The 22,382-nt window shown below is 39.4% G+C and overlaps 2 protein-coding genes across 10 annotated transcripts in view; one reads left to right on the top strand and one right to left on the bottom strand.

Moving 5' to 3' along the window:
- Window positions 1-22,382, bottom strand: part of LOC104599545 (uncharacterized) — a 33,259-nt gene that overhangs the window by 5,999 nt on the left and 4,878 nt on the right. For 2 of the 9 annotated variants that reach the window (XM_088887466.1, XM_010262127.3), the window contains exons 3-6: window positions 18,580-18,626; window positions 10,606-10,672; window positions 10,468-10,525; window positions 3,627-3,687 (exon numbers count right to left, since the gene is read on the bottom strand). In XM_088887466.1, the coding sequence (XP_088743592.1) occupies window positions 3,660-3,687; window positions 10,468-10,525; window positions 10,606-10,672; window positions 18,580-18,626 (200 nt within the window). In that variant the 3' untranslated portion in view covers window positions 3,627-3,659. Of the gene's footprint in view, window positions 1-3,471; window positions 3,688-9,935; window positions 10,350-10,467; window positions 10,526-10,605; window positions 10,701-15,418; window positions 15,576-18,579; window positions 18,627-22,382 lie in introns of those variants that run through there. The other 7 variants (XR_016076151.1, XR_016076154.1, XM_010262124.3 and 4 more) reach the window with 7 other exon arrangements.
- On the top strand, window positions 2,304-4,337 carry LOC104599544 (uncharacterized). Its single transcript, XM_010262123.3, has 2 exons — window positions 2,304-3,208; window positions 3,866-4,337. Exons 1-2 carry the CDS (start codon window positions 2,394-2,396, stop codon window positions 3,951-3,953), a joined length of 903 nt encoding a protein of 300 aa, XP_010260425.1. The 5' UTR covers window positions 2,304-2,393; the 3' UTR covers window positions 3,954-4,337.

The following is a 22,382-nucleotide window of genomic DNA, read 5'->3' as shown; positions in this document are numbered from 1 at the left end:
TAGTTCATTTTACTATTTTAATATTATTCTCAAAATTCCCACCAATGTTTTTCACATTTCATTTCATTGACTGCAGCCAAAAAAACCAAAATCTCGCTGAATTTCATGGACATTATAGACCCAATACCGATGACAAAAAATTAAAATGAAATTTCGTCATTAGTTACGGCATGGGTCTTCTGGCGTGAACAATTTATCTTTTGCTCAGAAGTCAAGTCTTCCCCAAAAGGGAGACTACTCCCTTCTTGCTGTCGTATGACCCAATTTTATAATTCTCCCAAGATTTTCTGTTAGGTCACCATCAACGGTCAGATATGTCAGCAATGTGACAGACATATGATCATGATCATATCGGACGGTCAGGTTCCCATCACTAAGTAGTTTTCAAGCAGATAATTGATAATTCTACCATCAGTCTTAAGCAAAATATATATATATATATATATATGGATGATAAGAGAGGCCCAATTATCTAGACCAATCACCCAAGATATCTTCTAGAAAACCCAAACGCAGAAAGAGAGAAAAACCCTAATTTTCTTGTGTGAATGACTTGCCACACGTGTATCTTCGTGGGTCCCACCATGTGATTCTCTTACTTTGTTGTATCTGTTCCCATGTAAGGAGATCACATTGAAAACATATGATCAAGAATTTGTGTTAATAAAGTATTGTTGTGATTCAGACTCTTGACAATAAAAGCAAAGACTTTTAGGCTACAAAGAACAGACAAAGCTGGGTGGGGCTTCATTCTGTCCACCTAATATATGGTTTGAGAACTGCTCTGGCCTTGTCTTTTCTCCTAATGTCAGACATATCCCTTCTGTTGAAATCATTGGCCTTGGTGAAAAAGTTTAGAGCCTCCAAGTCCAAATTTTGGTTTAATTTTGTTATGGGTTTTGCATTATTTTTTTCTTTCATAATAATGCAAAGTATGATAAAACATTAAAACCTGAAGCCAAATATGGTAGAACTCAACGGAAAGCAAAATTTGTGATTTTCATGTCTGAACTTTCATTTATTTGTACTACTAGTGCAAGTGAAATTACAGCACAAACAAATAGACCCAAACACGAACAAACAAAGCAGAAAAGCAAACCCCCCTTCTTTCGTTGGCTTAAAGCTCAGGTCAGGCGACACATTCAACCCAAGGTTCAAAGGGTTGAAAGTTGACACTGGTTGTAAATACCTTTTATTTTGTACATCAGCAACCAGAAAAACTGATGCACATAAATTCGTAGACCCAAAAAGTTCCCTTTCTCTTTTCCATTAGGCTATGTCTTGGTCTCATAGAAAGTTGAGAGAAAGTACTTCAACAAAATTTGTGAAATTCCTTGAGAACATTCTCTCTCTCTCTCAACTTTCTATCTCTTATTTTTTGTCAAACCAGTCTTGATGTCACAAACAAGATCCCACTAAGTAAGAAGTATGAATCGCAGCATACATTAGAGAAATCTATGATGCCAAGATCCCCAAGGTCATCAAAACTTCAGTTTTATTTTGAACAAAAGGCTTTTTTTTCATTAGGAGAAATGATGCCAGAAAGATATGATACCAGAAAGGACTTGACAAATCACAATCCAATTTTGATGAACTGATTGGCTACCGTTTTTTTTTTTTTTTGACCAATCAAAACCCCATGAATTTTGATGAAAACCCACTTGATTGGTTACCACTTTTACGAATACTCGTTGATTGATTACAAGTTTTTTTCAGTATCCTGTCTGTTAGGCATTGTAATCCTTGTGTAACCTTCTTTATGCCCTGGCTACAGAATTAATAGCAGTTGGAGAGTTTGAACCCTATTTATATAATTGAGGATCAAGCCAACGTTTTAACCCGTAGTTGACCCAGGTGGTCAAATCGGTAAGCAGTTGACTGGGTCCTGGGTTTTTGATAGGTTTGATCACTTTGCCGGTTGAAACAGCTAGTTGAACCATCCAACCCACCACCAGACCAGCTTTCCGGGTCAATAAGCAGGTCCTTTGGCAGGCCGTTTGGCCATAAGCAGAAATTTCACTCACCATTGGTCCATTTCCAAATTGTGCAAACTGCATTCTGAGATTCACAAAAGACCTCCTATCCCCATTATTTATCCTCCTAAGTGTAATCAGGAACTAAAAAAAGGAAAAGGACACGGTAGTTTTTCCCATAACTGAAAACAAAAGGATGACACGAAACGGAAAATGAGGAGATTGGGCCTACGTATGCCCATCTAGAAGTGCTTGACTTTTATGACCCGCACCACACACCATTAAAGGCAGAAAATGACAAGAGACTTGGATTGATGATAATAATGCAACCACGCCAACCTCTTCAGTCTTTTTATTCTTAACAAGGCCACAGTTCCTGTTCTCCTTCAACTTCTCTTTCCTTTCACCCCTCCCTAAACAATGCTTGATCTCCGGCAAGGGTTTGCTGGAAACCATAGCAGCAGAATAAATGACAGTTATGACAGTTCAAGCAATATAGATTTGGGCATCTGGGCTCGAAGAACAGCTCAAAATTATCAGAATTATGGTAAAGAAGGTAGCAGTGGAATAGATTTTGGATCTCAAACACAAATTGAAGATGAATCCGGCAACTCGTCGCCACCCTTGTGGAAAGCAAGTTCACCCTCTAGTCCTACTGAAGCTTCACCATTGAACCCACGGCACAACCACCACCACTACCATCTTTCCCCAGCATCTCGCTCACAGGCTATTGCCAGAGGCCGGCGGGAATTGATGGAGATGATCCAAAACATGCCCGAGTCCAATTACGAGCTATCTTTGAAAGATCTTGTTGAGCAGCCAATTATGCCAGGAGTTCAACAAGCAACTGTGGATGAAGATGGGATTCTAAATATTGATGCCAAGATGCAGGGTGACAAAGGAAGAAGGAATATCAAGAAAAGTGATAAGAAGAGGCAAATTATGCGAAATGGAAGCATGGATAGTGGAGTTTTTCTTCTTAAGATGTTTTTCCCAACTAGAATGGGTTCAAAAAAGAAGAACAAAAAGAACTCAGCAACAGGTAGCTGTTCTAAAGTTTCTCCTAAACCCCAATCGCTAGAGGGACCTGAAAAAGGTGTGGATAAGGAGTGGTGGAAGAAAAGGCTCTCAGTGGCAGGAGAGGGTAACTACGGTGGATCAAGTAGCAATAGCGGAAGCAAAGGAAGCACTTCGAGCAGTGGTAGCAGCAGTAGCAGAAATAGTAGTAGAAGCAGGTATTTCCTCAACTGCTTAGAATCTAAAATATTATATACATAACATAGACATCAATTTGACCAATTCTTAAATTTTAAAAGGTCTAAAAAGCTTGATTTTAGTTATAAAGGAAAGGGAGTTTTCTTTTCCTTCACTTTCATGATTAATTTTTTTTGCGACCTGTCTATTTTTGGAATTAAAGAGGCTTGAAGATAAAGAGATGGTAAGTCTGTTTTAATACCTCTAGATCCAGTTTTGATTTATCTTTCATAAGAAAAAGAACTCCATAAAATTTCCCTTGTGATGCCTTCATAAATGGAATGACAGCCCTTGTGAAAAGGGTTCATTTCAAAATTGGTTTGTACAAGTACCACGAAGCATTTGGAAATTTTATAACATTTAAAATAGCAGATTTCTTGAAAATGACTCAAGTGTTACCTGTTTGTTAAGTCTGGATGGCTACCACTTAAATCAACTGACAAAGTCTTCATCATCCAATCTAAAGATAAGAATTGGTTAGAGAATATGTACTCTGATTCTAATCCAAAACTAAAATGTAAAGTTGGATTATCTATCAGGTATGAAGTAACAATTACATGTATAAACATGCAGTTAGGTGTTGTATATACATTCGTAATTGATAAACATGCAGCTAAATATGTATATATCTTTTGCAGACACATTGGTGGTTGCTTACCTGCTTTCTGGTCCTTCTTCAAGAGCAAGAAAAGCAAAACGAGAGGTCAAAACGAGTACCCTTTTTGAATGGAAAGACTGTTAGAGAATAAAAACCTGCTCACAGTTCTTTGAGATGGTATCAGAACCTGTTTGACCAAGTGGTGTAGCATTCAATTTGATCCTCACCGCCCCCATTATAATTAATTAAATTGCAGAACAAGGTATGGGTAGGCCTGTGCTTGTCCACGTTTCAAGCCCAATAGGCTTTCGCATGAGGGGGCATGTTATAAAAAAAAAAAAAGAAACTACTCAGCAACCTCACTTAATAGCTTAAGCTTTTAGGTTGGTCAGTTCTTTGAGAAAGACCACACAAATATTGTACTTACATCTTGCATTACTTAGAGCAGAAAGAAAATGCAATATGAGATATGTATATTCTTAAGAAATTTGTGATGAGATTTCCTTTGGTTTTCTTTCTCCTCTTTCTGTTTTTCATTTGGTGGGTGAGATATGAATGTTGTTGTTTTCAGGGCAGATCCTCTTGAGATATAGTGTATTATGCTTTAACCCACAAATTGGACTTCTAAAGCAAACCATAAAGTTCTAAAAATAAGATAAACAGAGTTAGCATGAATCTTGTGATTGCTTCAAAGAGGATATGTTTATCACTCAATGAAATATGTCTACATGTGCATTCCAGGACTCTCTACTAGGAAGTAGAAATTCCAACCTCCAAGTTGTCAGACCTCTGATGGATCTCAAAACAATAGCCAAGGATGACGGTTTAACAGCAAGTAAGAGTGCACCTTCATTGGAGGATTAAGTGGTGTAGAGAATGTGTTCCATCTCCGTCCCTCTCAAGCATTTAGTATGATTTGAACTTTGAACCATTTACTACTAAGACCTCATTTTAGAAAGCATTCTTTGTACATCAGATTGGTCAGGTCACTGACAAAGATTGTCAAACTTGAGAGCTCAGAGAGCTTTTCCAGGATTGGTGGGAATGGGTCTTGTTGAGCAGAAAGAAGAAGAAGGAGGAAGAAGAAGAAGAAGAAGAAGAAGAAGAAGAAGAAGAAGAAGAAGAGAAGAGGCTGCAGACTTAAGGCCTCAAAAAGAACTGCTTCAGCGAGTGAAGCATTTGTATTTATACTATACTGGTCGTACAACACAAGAGGACTACAAAATTACAAAAATACCCCTGCGGGCACTAAACCTGTGTACAGTACATACAATACATCTGTCAACACTCCCCCTCAAGTTGGGGCATAAATATCAATCATGCCCAACTTGTCACAGAGATCTTGGTGTCTGGAATGGTTTAGCCCTTTTGTAAAGATGTCTGCTAGTTGGTCTTCAGAGCTGATGTATGGAGTGCATACTTCGCCTGTGATGATTTTCTCTCTGATAAAGTGCTTGTCAACTTCAATGTGCTTTGTTCTATCATGTAGTACCGGGTTAGTAGCGATACTTATAACTGCCTTGTTGTCACAGAGTAGAGTCATGGGTTTGTCCACTAGAAAACCCAACTCTCCCAATAGATTCTTTATCCACGTACCTTCGGCTACTCCATGTGCCATTGCACAGTACTCAGCTTCAGCACTGGATCTAGCTACCACGGTTTGCTTCTTACTCCTCCAAGTAACGCGGTTCCCTCCTACAAAGGTGCAATAGCCACTAGCTGAGGACACCAACAGCATATGCTATGTCTGGACGAGTCATAGAGGTACAACAATCTCCCTACAAGCCTCTAAAATTGCTTCACATCCTTAAGAGGTTCACCTTGGCTGTCACTTAACTTATGGTTGGGGTCAATGGGGGAGTCAGCTGGCTTAACCCCAATCTTCCCAGTGTCCTTAAGCAAGTCTAGGACATATTTCCTTTGGGAGATGAAGATACCCTTTTTTGATCAGGCAACCTCAATTCCAAGGAAGTATTTGGCAGGCCCTAGATCTTTCACTTCGAACTGAGTGGCAAGGAAGCCCTTCAAACTTTGAATTTCATCCTTCCAGTCACCAGTAACAATTATGTCATCCACATATAATATTACGGCAGCCATTTTACCTTCTCCCTTTTTACAAACAGTGTGTGATCTGACTGACATTGCTTGTATCCCCTTTGCTGAACTGCAGTATGAAATCTGCTGAACCAAGCTCTTGGTGATTGCTTCAGCCCATATAAAGACTTCTTTAACTTGCACACTTTCTGTTCATTTCCTTGAGCCAGAAAACCGGGGGCTTGAACCATATAAACTTCCTCTTCAAGGTCACCATTCAGGAAGGCATTCTTGATGTCGAGCTGATGTAGATACCAATTCAGATTGGCAGCAAGAGAGAAAAGTACTCTAATAGAGTTCATTTTGGCAACATGGGCAAAGGTTTATGCATAATCAACTCCATATACTTGAGTAAAACCCTTTGCCACTAAACGAGCTTTATACCTCTCCACGGTTCCATCAGCCCCATGCTTAACAGTGAACACCCATTTACATCCAACTGGATCCTTTCCCTTAGGGAGATCAACAAGTTCCCACGTGCCATTCTTATGAAGAGCATCAATTTCTTCCTTCATGGCATTTGTCCATTCTGGTACTAAGAGAGCTTCTGCCACATTCTTGGGAATAGGGATACTGTCAATGGAGGTAAGGAAGGCACGAAATGAAGGTGAGATGTTCTCATAGGAAACAAAGTTGGAAATGGGGTGTTCAGTGGTGCACGACCTAACACCTTTCCTGTGGGCAATAGGAAGGTCAAGATCATTAGCAACAGGGAGGTCAAGACCATCATTGGGAGTCAAGTTACCTGAGTGAGTATGATCTTCCCCCGAGGAATTTGATGGCACTTGAGGTACAGCTTCTGGATTCTCCACAGCTCTTGAACCTGGTTGGCCTTTACGACAACGAGAAAAAACACGGAAAGGTGGAGGATCAGAAGGAGAAGGGGAAGGAGGAGAAGGATTAGGAAGAGGAGGAAGTTGAACCAGTTTCTCCTCATGTCTACACTCCCCCTAAGGAGAAACAGGAAAGAAGGGCTCATCTTCAAAGAAGGTAACATCCATGGAGACATAGAATCTCCGAGAAACAGGACCAAAGCAACGATACCCTTTCTGAGAGAATGAGTAGCCAAGAAATATGCACAGGATAGTACGAGAGTCCAATTTCCCTCGGGTGGGAGATAGGTTTTGGACAAAGCACCGACAACCAAAAACACGAGGAGGGATAGAAAGAAGAGGGGCCTTAGGAAAGAGAGGGCTTTGTACATTCATGCGGAGTACATTCGGTTAATGAGGTATGTAGAACAAAGGGCTTTGTACTCAACCAACGAGAGGGCATTCGGTTAATGAGGTATGTAGAACAAAGGACAGCCTCAAGCCAAAATCGTTTGGGAACATTCATGCGGAGTAGTAGACCCCGTGCCACTTCAAGGAGGTGTCAGTTCTTCCATTCAGGCACACCATTTTGTTGTGGCGTGCGGACACAAGAGCTCCGATGAAGTGAGCCATGTGAAGCAAAGAACTCCGTGAGGTCACTACTCTTTTGCATTGTCTAATTGAAATATTTGAATCTCGGTCTGAAATTGGGTGAAGACCATCCGCTGAAAATCTTGGATAATTTTTGGTACTTCCTCACGGGTTCGCATTGGATATACCCAAGTGTATCTGGAATAATCGTCAATGAAAGTAATGAAGTACTTGTAGCCACTCTCAAAAGGTAAAGTAACAGGGCCCCACACATCAGAATGCACAATGTGAAAAGGAAACTCAGATTTACTATTTCTTTGAGGAAATTGAGTTCTACAATGCTTGCTTAACTGACACGTTTGACAAGAAAAATTAGAAACAGACACTGACTTACACAGTTCTGGGAAAACAACTTTCAAGGACTCAAAGGACAAATGACCCAGACGACAATGCCACAAATACATTTTACTTTTTCCGGACTGACTCATAGACTCTGTAAAATGAAGGCCAGCCGTATTCTCTAGCATGTAGAGTCCATCAACCATACGTCCCCTACCAATCGTCCTTCCCGAGGCCAGATCCTGAATCACACAGTAGGAAGGGAAAAAAGTCACAGAACAGTTTAAGGAATTTGTAACACTACTGACTGAGAACAAATTCATAGGGAATTTTGGAACATGAAGAACATCAGAAAGAGTAAGGCCGAAGGGAAGAGAGAGAGTTCCTTGACCAACTATGGAAGTGTATGATCCATCAGCTAGTCTCACTTTATCTCTTCCAGAAAGAGGGTGATAAGTTTGAAAGTAAGAGGACATACCAGTCATGTGTTTTGACGCTCCAGAATCAATGATCCATGGAGAGTCAAGGTTGTGAGAAGCAACATGGAAAGCTGTGGCAGGATTACCTGATGTGGATGCAAAAGAGGTGGTGAGAGGAGCATCCACCTGGCGAATTGCTCTACCATAAAGCTCCAAATGGTCACGGAAGGAGTTTACAATATCCTCCCTTGGGTCAGATCCAGAGTAGCTATGTTGGCCATGTGGTGTTTGAGTCATAGTAGAAGTGGAGGGCTGATTCTCCCGAGTAACCATGTTGGCCATGTGATGTTTTTTGGTACCTTGTTGCCCGGGCCTTCTACTTACATCTGAGGCTTGCTTCTTAGGTAGATCCTGAGACCACTTTGGTTTCCCATGGAGATCCCAACAAGTATCTTCGGTGTGTCGGGGCTTCTGACAATTAGTGCACCATAATTTTTCCTTATCCTCTGCTTTCTTCTGGAGATCCCCTCTCTTGGAAGAGTGTTGAAGTTCAGAATATGTGGATTTTGCCTGTTCCCAGATCTCATTTGCAGTTTCAGCCCATATGAATTTCTTCCTTATTTGCGGTTGCATGGAGATCAAAAGCCATGACATAACCATACTATTCTCCTGATCCCATCTATCATGTTCTTCATTTCCAGAAGGTGGTTCTTTGATTCTTCCATTTATGTAGCCAATTTTTCCCCTTGCAGTTAAATATAACTTGATCCCTCTTGACCACTCTAGGTAATTTAACCTATCAAGAGGAACAACAGCCATAGGGAAGGATAGGTCACTACTCCCACTCATTCCATTCAGCATTGTGGAGATTCCGGATGTAGCTGAATCTTCACTATTCATGATTCTAGGTTTAGAAGTACACAAAACCAAAGGCACACTGCCTTACAGAGCTGCTACAGTCCACAACTAGGCACTTGCTGATTTTCGGTTTCACAGAGAACCAAGCACAAACACTGCAGCTGCAGTACTAGTTTGTATGACCTACACTTTGTAGGAGTCCACAGAACAATAAACGAACACTGCACTTGCAGTGTAACCAGGTCTGAATGACCTACAGTTTTACAACTTTCATGAAGCTCTCTCAGTAGGAACAGCAACACAGGTGGTGGTTCACCACACCTAATCGGCTGATATCCACTTTCCAGGGCAGCCGAACAGTCACTTAGGGTTTAGGGTTCATCAACAGTCCCTTAGAGAGCTGATAGAGCAACACACAATCGGAGGAGGGAAAAAAAATAGTTGAACAGTCCCTACTCAGATTTTAGGACATGAACAGTCCATCGAAATAGCGCAAGAAGAGAACCATAAACAGAGAAACTTCAGTTCAGTACCTAGGTCACCCGAACTGTGAATAGGCAGTACACTCATGGACCCAATCTTCTCTGTAGGCCAGAATCCTTCTTCGAACCTCTGGGATGGTTTTCTACAGTCTTCTTAGCCGAGCAACTCCAGCTGGAGAGTGAAGAAGGAAAAAAACTTGTAGCAGAACCCTTTTCTGCACTAGGAAGTTGAACAGTCAGCTTTCTTGTAGCAGAACCCTACTCGTCAGTGGAGACTAACCGCAGCACTAGAGAATGCTTCCTCTTCCTTGTCTTCGAGCATCAGGACTATGGCTTCTACGCAGCAGTGGAGAGAGACCTCAGCTGGTTGTTTTCCAGGCCTGGTCGGTTCCGCTCTAATACCATGTTGAGCAGAAAGAAGAAGAAGAAGAAAGGAAGGAGGAAGAAGAAGAAGAAGAAGAAGAAAGGGAGGAAGAAGAAGAAGAAGAAGAAGAAGAAGAGAAGATGCTGCAGACTTAAGGCCTCAAAAAGAACTGCTTCAGCGAGTGAAGCATTTGTATTTATACAATACTGGCCGTACAACACAAGAGGACTACAAAATTACAAAAATACCCCTGTGGGCACTAAACCTGTGTATAGTACATACAATACATCTGTCAACAGGTCTGTTAGCACATCAACTCTTTAATCACATTGATCATCTGGGTTTGTCACCACTGATTGTAGGAATACATGCTTGCCTCTAGACAAACATTTCATTCTGTATTCATATTAACAGAATAAAATGACAAAAAAAATAAAAAACAGAGACATACCATCTGAAAATATTTATTATAGATTTTACAACTCTCTTTAGGACAAGGAGACCTAATGGCAAGTGTATAGCAGATCCCCACATGTAAACCTGGTTTACTCCATCAGCCACTGCGCTAATACATGCATAAAACCTAGAAGGTTCTATTATTTGGCAAATGAAAATCAAGGTTCTATGAATCTGATACTTTTCACAGTAAGAAGAAGCTGAAATAAACATATAATAAGATCTACCTTTCAGTTATCTTCACTGCCTTCTGTATCCTGCAGGAGGACTCCTCTGACTTTTGCCCTGCCAACGGGATACCAAATTATGGAAATAAGGCAGAAGATGGAATTTACATGCATGTAAAAATGGGCTTGCTACTTTACCTGCGATATGCAGGGACAACCCGTTGACTGACTTTTGTGGAGAGAGGATCTTGGGAGGATGGCTTCTCTGTAGTTGAGGGAATGGAAATGGTTTTCTATTAATTGAATAAGAAATACCAAATCTTAATAACTACGCAGATCAAAGTGATGCACATGGAAGAATGACAATATAACATATGTAAACTAAAGAGAATGTGACAAATATCTGTAATTAGCAATGGACTGACCTACAAAGTGCTTTCTTTGTCAATTCAAAGAAGGGGGGAAATGAGGAAAAGAAGGGATAGGAAAAAGAGGTATCTAGAATGGCATCAAAAAGAAGTGAGATTTGTAAAAAAAATGTTATTATTTTGCAACCACCCAATTTTTATGAGCCATGAAGTATAAAACCCATTTGGTGCAGTTTATCAAAACTTTCCCCAGAAAGGAAATAAAGAATCTGACAAATGTAAAAGAAGAGACTCTGTTGCATCACATTTATATACTGTAGTAGCGTGTTTAAGATGGAGAAGTTTTTCATCTGACACTGTTAGAGTTTATGAATAAAAGATTCAAAAGGTTCTCGAACAAGTAACTATAGTTGGTTCCATGTACATAATAACATACTAACAGGTTACAACCACCGCATCAGTATTAATAGATTCATTAGAAAACCCTGAAAGAATCATGTGTACATACAATGCAGATACAGATCCCATTGATTTCTTGCATGATCTGTATTATTATCAAAAAAAGAAAAGGTCCTTAAAACCCCCCTTGAGGTTTATAACAAATACTAAAACTACCCCTTCATTTTATCCTGATAAATATCATCTAAGGATTCTGCCATTAACCTTGACAGAATAGGGGAAATATCAAGAATGCCCTTATGGGATTTTGGATGTTCGAATAATACCAAAAATACCCCTGATCCCCTCTGTTCCAACTTTAATAAAGTAAGAAAAAGGTGAAGAAAATGATAGAAGAAAGAGAAGATAGGAAGAGAAAGGGAAGCGAAGGAGAAGAAAAGAGGGAAGACTAGAAAGGAGAAATCTGTTCACTTCTCCTTACTGTCGACCCAGGTTGTATGAACATTCTACCAAGGCAGAAATGACTACAATACCCTTAGGAAAATTACAGCAGATATAAGAGAGAAAGGATAACATGAAAAAGACAACACTGCCCTGTTAACTACTTCTAACAATTCTGACACCCTCAATACAAGGAAAGATCTAAACCGTAAAATCTATGCAACATAAATACACTTTGGTCAGCGAAGACAAGGAAATCAAGAATGGATCTGATTGGACCAGAATCCAGTCGAATGATGGCTCCAGTTGTAACTAAGTCGCCTGATTTTTTATGTGCCCAAATTAATGGCTTCATGGCAGATCAAAATTGAAGATTGTCTTCTAAATATGCCACCTGTAAAAGTTGATCCCAATCAGAGGTTGGCCTGTAATTCAAATTTTGGTTTCTACTTTTACAAATTTTCAATGGACAGAAATTATTAGGTGATATGTGGCTAGCAGGAGTGGTTTCAGGAGAGATATTTGGTGCCTGATTTTTCAGGCCAACAATTTTGATCAGCCACATGGTCAATCTGCCGGCCACATTGGACAACAGGTGATGCACCAATGCTCACATTTTTCATTGATTTGAGAAGGCAAATCCCTTAGTGAACATCAATCTGGTAAAACCTCATATATTAAAGGTGAAGCACAACGAGCATTTTGGTCTATTTAAGTTAAAGTCAAGTTAAATAGGGGTATTATTGGAGGTGAACATCTTTCTAGAAAAGTGAGGGGAGGTTTTGGTATTTGTTAGAAACCTTAAAGGAGGTTTAAGAATTTACCCTTATAAAAGTTATTTTTTTATCAGCAAAAACCATTTGTATTAATAGATTAAAAAAGGTGATTAATACAACATGATCATAGGAAAGTTATTCCTTATTTTTAAACCCACATTACAAAACAGCCCAGAACAACTACTGTCTTGTTACACCCTGTTTAGCCAGAGAGTCAGCAAACCCATTTGCACTCCTTCTGACTCACTTCCCTCATCACATGTCTCAAAGTCAAAGGGATATATCTATTGGTGTTTGCCCATGAAATGATTACTTTTGAATCCCCTTCTACCTCGATCAACCTGTAGCCAAGTTGTTTGGCTAATCTGAGGCCTTGCAAAAGAGCCATCAATTCAACCTTCAAAGAGTTTCCAAAACCAATTGGTCCTGAAAATAATACCAGAATCCTTCCCCCTGAATTTCTGATTACCCCTCCCATTCCTACTATTCCCGGATTTCCAATGGAGCTCCCATCAAAGTTCAACTTAAATTTGTTGCCTTCTAGAGGTTTCCAATCCAATCTTGCTCTATCTAATATCCTTGAAGAATGAGCCAATTCAGTCCAAGGTCTTAAGATGTCAGTAAAAGAAAAAGTTAGGAAGCAAGCCAAGGTTTTTACCCATATTATGCTATCTATCACTTCTCCAAAGTCCTGCTTTTTTCAGAGAAAATCATGTTATTTCTTTCATCCCAAACCACCCAACAGATAGTTGCTTTAGTGACTCTCTGGAGCACTTTCCCTTAGTCTTTGGTTGCCTTAAGAAGTTAGAATTGAAAATGCCCACCACATCTTGAGGGGGGACCCACCTGCAACCAAAGAGAGAATAGAAAAACATCCAGTTTCTTTGCATAATAGGGCAGGAGATTAACAAATGAGATAAGGTCTCACCATTGCCCCTGCATAAGAATCACATATGAAGAGGAAGACTTCCCAACAAAAAGCTTGAATATTAGGTGGGATCAATGTTTTAAAAGCGCAAGGTGCAAAAAAGGTGTGAGGCGAGGTGTGCACCTTTATGGAGCAAGGCAGAAAAATACAAAAAAAAAAGCTAAAAATGTCAGAAAATTCAAAAAAACGCCAAAAAATAAAAAAAAAAAAGCAAAAAGTAAAAAATATTAAACATAACATTAATAAGAAATATAGACTTAAATTTTAAAATTAATGGTTTAAAAAACCTATTATCTAAAATTAAAATACATAAACATAACATGTAAAGCATATTTAAAATAAAATCAAACATTTTCAAGCATATAAACATTTTCAAGCATGTAAAGCCCACAATCTCTTTTTGTCCTCAATCGCATTACTTCAAGTAGCTAATGTGATGTAAAACATATTACGTTCCTGATTCTACGAGTCACCTGTGTGCCACGACCCTCGAGGCAAGCCCAAACAAGTCCATGTTAGGGTCTTAAATTCTTAATTCTCACACAAAAAATAATGATTTTATAATTTTAATTGCCTTTTAAGAAGATATTTTATTAAGATGAATGAATGAACAACATTAGCAAATAGGGAGTTCTTGCCCCCGGCCCCGCCGCTAGGTTCAAAAAAAGAGAAAAAAGCGTACAATTTTCAAAAGGCGCACACTTGGGCCAAGGCGCAAGGCGCATCAAGCGCACGCCTAGGCGCATCAGGCGTGCGCCTTTTGAAAGTTTTGTGCGTAGGATTTGGGCGAGGCGCCTACCCTAAAATGTGCCTAGGCGCGCCTAAGGTGCACCTTTTAAATCACTAGGTGGGATAGGCTTACTCCAAATTTCTTTCACCGAGAAGTCCACCCCTTGAGGGCTAGGAGAGACAAAGAGTTTGAAAAACAAACAAGTGAATAAACCATCTAGAGAAGCCAACCAAATTCTAAAGTCCTCAAGGAAAGGGTCCAAGTGAGCTTTCCTTAGAATGTCTAGTAGGTGGATCAAGGAAGAGCATTCACTTTTCCCTAAGCCTCTTTTAAACCCTAGGTTCCAATTCATCCCAGTTGGAGGTGTTCCCGTTCTAGATACAATCTCCCCCTTTAGAAGAGAATGGGAGAAAAGCCTAGGAGATTGGTCATTAAGTGGAGTATCCCCTATGCATAAATCTTCTCAAAACTGTATTTTATCCCCCCCTTTCCACATCAAATCTGGTAAAGTTGAGGAAAATTGGGTAAACTTGATGAGTTTCTTTTCCAAGGAGAAGCCGAGGAAGAATGAGGGGTTAGTTTAGCATCCCAGCTACTTCCTTCCAGCCCATGAATGCTTGCAATTACCTTGTGCCAAAGCTTATCACTCTCAAAAGGAAATCTCCATAACCACTTACCTAGTAGAGAAGCATTTCTCAAGGCAATGTTCCCTATTCCTAGGCCCCCTTTTTCCTTAGGATTACTAACCAATTCCCGTTTGACTTGGTGATCCTTTTTGTCCTCTCCCAATTCCCAAAGGAAGTACCTCATGTATTTCTCTAATTGCTCTGCTATCCTTTCCAGGATTCAGAAGGTGGACAGGAAATATCTGGGGAGATTTACTAGTGTGGCTCTAATCAATGTAATTCTTCCTGCTAAAGAGATATAATTCCACTTCCAAAGGGCTAATTACCTATAAAAAATAGTATAATTAAGTAAACCCAACAAGTCCTTGAATCCTAATTTCTAAGGCTTGCCAAGTATGACACCTAAACCTTTGTTACATTTTAAAACTCATACCTGTACCTGTGTAACATAGCACTACAATAACAAAAAACCTCTTAATATATTCCTAAAAAGATATGATTTAAGACAAGGGCCAACCTGACCAAAAATCTAATGCCTTGGGAATAGAACTTTCAGAGCACCATTTCTGTGGAATATAGAGACAAGCTAATCTAAAGAAACCACAAATTACCAAAAATAGTAAATTGGGATTTTAATATAAACAGTGATTGTCAAAGTTGCTATAAATAATAAGTCTGAAGGGGGGGTTGCAAATGCCAAAACCTAAATAAACATAGCATACAAATCAAATATTCTAATTCACCTGGAGAATCATGTGTTTCAGAAACTGATATCACATCCGAGTTATTGAGACGATCAAAAACAAAGGGTGCTTTATCTGATAAATTCGAGTTCTGTGGCTTTTTCCTTTTTGAAGACAAGAGTGCATCAAGTTGGCATTGAATACTTTCATTTTTCTCCTAATTGATGAAAGGAATGAGCTTAGATTACATTTAGAGAAAAAGTTATCTTTAATGCAAGAGATGAGCAGATGTTGTAATAGAACCCAACTATTGGAATACATGGTTAACATTGTCCAATTAATAAGAACAGTTCATAACCAAAACACAAATATTTAGGATATGTTATAGTTATTACTCAACACTAGAATAGAAGAGGGTTGTTTGAAATAAGTTACTAGCTTTATAAGCAAAAACACCAATAATTGAAAGACTGATTTTGCATGATCATCCCCCATATAAAATTTATAAGCAAATTGATAATTTGTGCTCTAAAAAGGTAGTTATTTTTATGAGAGTTACATCATTCTCCATATATCTTAATATTTCTATTGCCTAATTAACTACTAGCTCTGCTGATAGTTCTTTTACATCTTCCCCTACCATGAACCCTGACTAATTCTCCTGCCTTAACCTTGGAGTCTGAAAGAACAAGTAACTTGGACCATGTTACAAATGATATTGGCCCCTTATTTCCCATCAGGGACTATAGGCATGAAATGCGCTGGCTTTGGAGAGGACCTAGGTCCTGGTCCAGATCCAAATGGAAAAGGCCCCTCATTGGACCATATCTAGACTTGTCAACTGGTCAGGTATGGACCATATCAGGGTAGACTTGGTCTTGAGTCTCTTGACCCAATAAATAGGCAGACGTCCCAATACAGAACCTAGGGATACTCGTAGGACAGGCCTGGGCCTATGTCTGAAATATAAACCCAGGCCCAGGCTGGGCATCTTGGCTTTCCAGGCCTAAAGATATATAACTCCAACCCTTCAGGCCAGGCCAAGCCCATTTTATATGCAGACCTGGTATAGGCATGGGCAGGCCCAAAGCTGATAGAAAACCTAGTCCCAGGCCCAGAAAATTGTGGGATGATGGGCTAGGCTAGGAAATATCACCCCAAGCAGACTCTAGGCACTATAAAAAGGCCAGAATTGACCCCATTATAAATCAGCTTATCAGGCCTGACCCAACAGAACCAATTATGCTAACATATCTAAAAGCTGGTGTTTTTTATAATAAACCAACATTAAACTTGATAGTTAGATTTGTAAGCCTAGTCATTTAGTAACAAACTTGGCAAATGACATATCTAGACAATATTGGACCCTTATCAGTTCAGGACGGGGTAGGCCTAGTCCCAACACCTAAACCAACTCATAGGAACAAGGGCCTGTCCAGATCCTGTATAACAGGGCCAGATTGGATTTATTGGGTCGGCCTGATCCATTAGTAGATCTATTGGGTCCAGGCCAGGTCTGGGTTAGATCTAATGGAGTGAATGCCTATCCAATCCCTTTATATAGTTTTTATCAGATCATGTGTCAGATTCTAAAGGGAAAGAGTATAGGGTGGACCCAAATCTATCCAAGTTTAAGAACAGTGGCCTTTTGTAATGATCCAACCCACTAAATACTGGTTTAGACTGGGCAGATTTTGGATCAGATCCGCATTATTACATGCTTTATTGCTTAACTCACTCTTCTTTTCTTACTCCATCTTCACATGCCTAACCAAGTTTTAATGGCCTCAAGGTCATGAAACTGCTTAAAATATTTAATCACAATATGATGCTTACCAAAGAAAAGGACCCCAAATTTCTTGTTGATTCCAATGGTGCTAATAATTTCCTCCATGATATATTGGTGAATAAGAATGACCTAATTACTCATTCTAATTTGTAAATCACCACTTCAATGATTAAATGAAGGCTAGAATACAGAAAACTACCCCATATTTAGGGGGTAGTGACACTTAGGTCCCCAAACTTTCATTTGCAACAGAGAGCTACCCTGTACTTTCAGATTCCAACACTCGGCTCCCACTGTAATCATTCCTTTAGCTTTGAACTTTTACGAGACATTTTGCCCTCTCCTTTATTGCATCTTCAAAACCTAAGTTTTGAACTTTTCCTATCTTCTTTCTTTTTTTTTCTTTTCATTTGTTTAAGAGAGAGACAAAGAAGAGTTGAAAGAGGTAGAGCATCCATCATTGTTGATTCTAACCAGCTCAGAGAACTCATAACACTACTCTACCTCATTTTTTTTATCAGCAAAAATTATTTAATTGAATTGATTATATGTGAAGTTAGTACAATTTGATGACAGGAATGTCATCCCCAAAAAACATAAACTAGATTACACAATACAATTGCTACCTTGCAGCCCATTGTTTAGCTAAGGACCACTTTACCTCTTTTGACTCTTGTCTATCTCTTAAACAATTGAAATGAAAAAAGAAAGAAGATAGGAAAAGTTCAAAAGTTGGGCTTTGGAGATGCAATGAAGGAAGGGAAAAATGATCTCATAAAAAGTTCAAAACAGACAGAATGCTAATGGTGAGAGTAGAGTGTTGGAATCTGAAAGTACAAGGTAGCTCTCTGTCATAAATGAAAATTTGGGGACCTAAGTGTCACTACCCCCAAGGTATAGGGTGTCCAAGACATTACTTGGGTTGTGTTGCTTGTTTTCTCGGCTGAGGTTGTTTCTTGTTTGATTTCTGGTTTGTTGCCGCTTATCTCAGGGCCCCTTCTATTCTTTCTTTTCTCCTTTTCTTTTTTTTAATATAGATTTTTCGTTAACAATAAAAAAACATCAAGTTGAATTGTAGTGAGCAAAATTTTTTCTTCCTGGATTAATGACATAATTAGAAAGAAATATTTAGGAATGGTGGAGCAGGTAGGAGAAACCAAATAGTTGGATAAATCTTATAGTTGATTTCAGAAAATAAACATCAATTGATCTGTATAAAAGACAAGATCACCTTATTTCCACGTGCCATTAATCTAGAGTAAAGAGTACAATTTTAATTGAGCATGTTGACACAATATAGATAAACCCAAGAGCACATATTCCACTAAAATAACCATACTACAGTGTTGAAAGAGTATGTGAAGTTCAATAACAATTCAAATTAAACAGTTCATCAGCATTTAAAGCAACAATATGAAAGCATGTTGTGTACCTCTTCAGCAGATAGAGTTTGTGACAACTGGTATGCATGTTCTTGTTCTGCTGACACAAACAACATAAGAAAAAAGCATCCTTAAACAATATAAATGGATTTGAACAATTCAGCCACCAACCAACATGCCATTCAGTCATTATTGAGTTCAAAATCTAGTTTATGATGTATTCACTAAGGCTATGTTTGGTTTGAAGGAAAAGGTAGGGAAACCTATACAAGGTTTGTAAAGGTTCCCCTACCTTTCCCTACTTTTTCCTTCAAACTAAACACAGTGTAAAAGACAAAGCAATAAGTCATCCAATTCAGTCACTTCAGCTGTTAGCAAACAGACCATAAGGCGCAAAAGAATGCAATAACATAACTTCTTTAAATCGTTTTTCAGTGTAAATTTGATCAGAAAGAAACCACAAATAATACTTAGATTCTTATATATGTAGCAAGGCAATAGATTGCAGTGCAGATCCCTTCTTTAAATCGTTCCGGGTGTTCCTGTTGGAGTTGACTCGTCACCAGTGCAGATCCCTACTGAACGACCACCAATTCGGCAAGTGTATACACGTCGAACGACACCGGCCCCTCCTCCAGCTTCTACCTTGTCCGCGGATCCTGTCGTTGCTCCTATTGCTGAACCCTCAGGACTTGATCTACCCATTGCCTTACGAAAAGGTAAACATAGTTCTACTCTCCATCCCATTTCCAATTTTGTTTCAGTATCTCGCCTTTCCGCCTCACATCGCCAGTTTGTTTCACTATTGTCATCTATTTCCATACCTAACAATGTCCAAGAGGCTCTTAGTTCACCTAGGTGGAGGCAGGCAATGGAGGAGGAACTCTCTACTCTTCAGCATACTCACACGTGGGAGCTCACTACTCTTCCACCTAGTAAGCATGTTGTGGGTTGTAAATGGGTGTATATTATTAAATACTTGCCAGATGGTAGTGTGGAGCGTCTGAAGGCCAGACTTGTTGCTAAAGGTTATTCACAGTTGTATGGAGTGGACTATATGGAGACCTTCTCTCCAATGGCTAAGATTGGCTCTGTCCGTGTGTTAATTTCCCTGGCAGTTATGTATGGTTGGCCCCTATTTCAACTTGACATAAAAAATGCCTTCCTTCATGGTGACCTTATGGAGGAGGTATATATGGAACAACCACCTGGGTTTGTTGCTCAGGGGGAGGATGGTAAGGTGTGCAGACTGAAAAAGGCAATTTATGGGTTGAAACAATCGCCTCGTGCTTGGTTCGGGAAGTTTAGTGAAGTGGTGAAGAATTTTGGAATGAAACAATGCCAGGTTGATCACTCAGTGTTCAGCTATGACTTAGAAGCCGGAAAGATTTTATTAGTGGTCTATGTGGATGATATTGTCATAACTAGCAGTGACAAATTGGGGATCGACAAACTAAAGGTCTTTCTGCAAAATCATTTTCAAACAAAAGACCTTGGGACATTGAAGTATTTCTTGGGTATAGAAGTTGCTAGATCAAGACAAGGTGTAAACCTGTGCCAAAGAAAATATGTTCTCGATCTATTGGACGAAACAGGACTGTTAGGTGCAAAACCGGCTGAGACTCCTATGGAACCAAATGTTAAGTTGAGCAGTGATACAGGGGAAATATTTGATGATCCTGGAAGGTATAAATGACTAGTGGGGAAGCTGAACTATTTGACTATCACGAGACCAGACATCTCCTTTGCAGTCAATGTGATGAGCCAATTTATGCAGAACCCTCGTATATCTCACTAGGATGCAGTTCTTAGAATTGTAAGATATCTGAAGGGAGCTCCGGGTCATGGGCTATTGTATAAACCAGGAGGAAAACTTGAAGTAGTTGGGTACACAGATGCAGATTGGACAAGCTCTGTGTCTGATAGAAGATCTACTACAGGTTACTGCACATTTCTTGGAAGAAATCTTGTGACGTGGAAGAGTAAAAAGCAGACGGTTGTGGCTAGAAGCAGTGCTGAAGCCGAGTACAGAGCCATGGCACACACTACATCTGAATTAGTATGGTTGAGGAATCTCCTACAAGAAATCGGGTTCCACATGGATAAACCTATGAAATTGTACTGTGAGAATCAAGTTGCGCTCCATATCTCATCCAACCCTGTTTTTCATGAGAGAACAAAGCACATAGAGATTGATTGCCACTTTGTGAGGGAGAGGGTTCTTACTGGAGAGATAAGCACAGAACATGTAGGCTCAGGTGATCAGTGGGCAGATTTGTTTACAAAAGCCTTAAGCTCAGGGAGAGTGAACTATATATGTAACAAGTTGGGATTATATGACATATATTCTCCAGTTTGAGGGGGAGTGTTAGAGTTAGCCGAATAAGGGTAGATTAGTCAACTCACCTTTGTTAAGTTATGTGCTTATGTGGCAGTCTTATTAGAGATTCTTTGTCCCATACTTAAGTGGGGGCAGTTTAGTCTTTGTACAATTAATTAGAGCCTAATCACTATTAAGAGGTCGACTGATAGGGTTTAGCTATCAGGTTCGACAGTTCTTTCATCTTCTTCTTCTCTTCTTCTTCTTCTCCTTCTCTTTCTTCTTCTCCTTACTGGTTCGGACTACTGTAGCAGCAGTCGAAACATACAGATTTAGCCCAGGGTACATAATTTTCTCCATTCAGTTTAATGGAGGTCATTTGATCATTCAGGCAATCAATAGGGACCATCACATTAGTCTTGCTATCACTGTTGTCTCCCATAGGTGAATTCTGATATTGCTGAATTCGGCACACTACACACTAGACCACACCACACACTGAACACACTGGTTTTAGCACTTAGTACTGCTGAAAATTGCACTCTTTACACCACAAACCCTACCCCACGACTACCTAAACACTCACCACACTGTTTGAGGACCACTCCCCTTTCAAATCATACTGAAAGAAAACATAAACCCTAGCACACTACAATCTGAAATCCCACCATACAATCTGAAACAGACTTATGATTTGATTCACAACACGAAATTGCATAGAAATCTCTTACCTAATCACCCGAAAATCAGACCACACAAGACATCCACTGCACCACACGAATCAGCCCTCTTCTCTTCATCAATTAGGGGAGGGATTCTTAGAAACCACAGCAACCAACCACAAACAGCACAACTGGAGGCATAGAAACCTCCAAGGGAAGAGGGTGACCACTCCTTTTCAGCCCTTTCCCTTATCTCCAACAGATGGCAAAGAAACCAAGAGAAAACCCTAGACTAGGTGCGCAGAGAAAAGAATTCTGGGCAGGTCTGATTTGCTCAGTTTGGCTCTGGTACCATATTAAGATTCGACCTGCCCTTGAATCCTATTAAGCCGATAACAGTCAAGGAAGAAAAAGAGAGAGAGAGAGAGAGAGAGAGAGAGAGAGAGAGAGAGAGAAAGAAGAAGAAGAAGAAGAAGAAGAAGAAGATGAAGAAGAAGAAGAAGAAGAGAAGAAAGGGAGAGAAAGAACTGGTTCGAATGAGAGAAAAAGATCACTCTCCCATTCGGCCAGAATTGATTTATATTACTAATATTGTGGAAAAGACACATGTGTCCCTAATTAAGTAAGGGACACTAAATCTAACATAATCTTACACATCAGCACATAAACATAAGTATAAAGATAGAAATACCCCTACATATTCGACACTTACAAAGATTAAAATATGAAAAATACAGAAACTTTATAGAAAAAATTTGGACATATCAGTTTTATATTAATCATATTAAAAATTAAACACAATAAACAAAAATTGTTTTTAATGATGGGAATAAAATACAAAATTTAAAACTAAGCCACTGAAATTGTTTTC

Source organism: Nelumbo nucifera, chromosome 1, assembly GCF_055504915.1.
Source record: "Nelumbo nucifera cultivar China Antique chromosome 1, China Antique-T2T, whole genome shotgun sequence".
NCBI classification, from domain to species: Eukaryota; Viridiplantae; Streptophyta; class Magnoliopsida; order Proteales; family Nelumbonaceae; genus Nelumbo; species Nelumbo nucifera.
The sequence above is the reverse complement of the archived record's forward strand: the minus strand, read 5'-3'. Positions and strand labels throughout refer to the sequence as shown.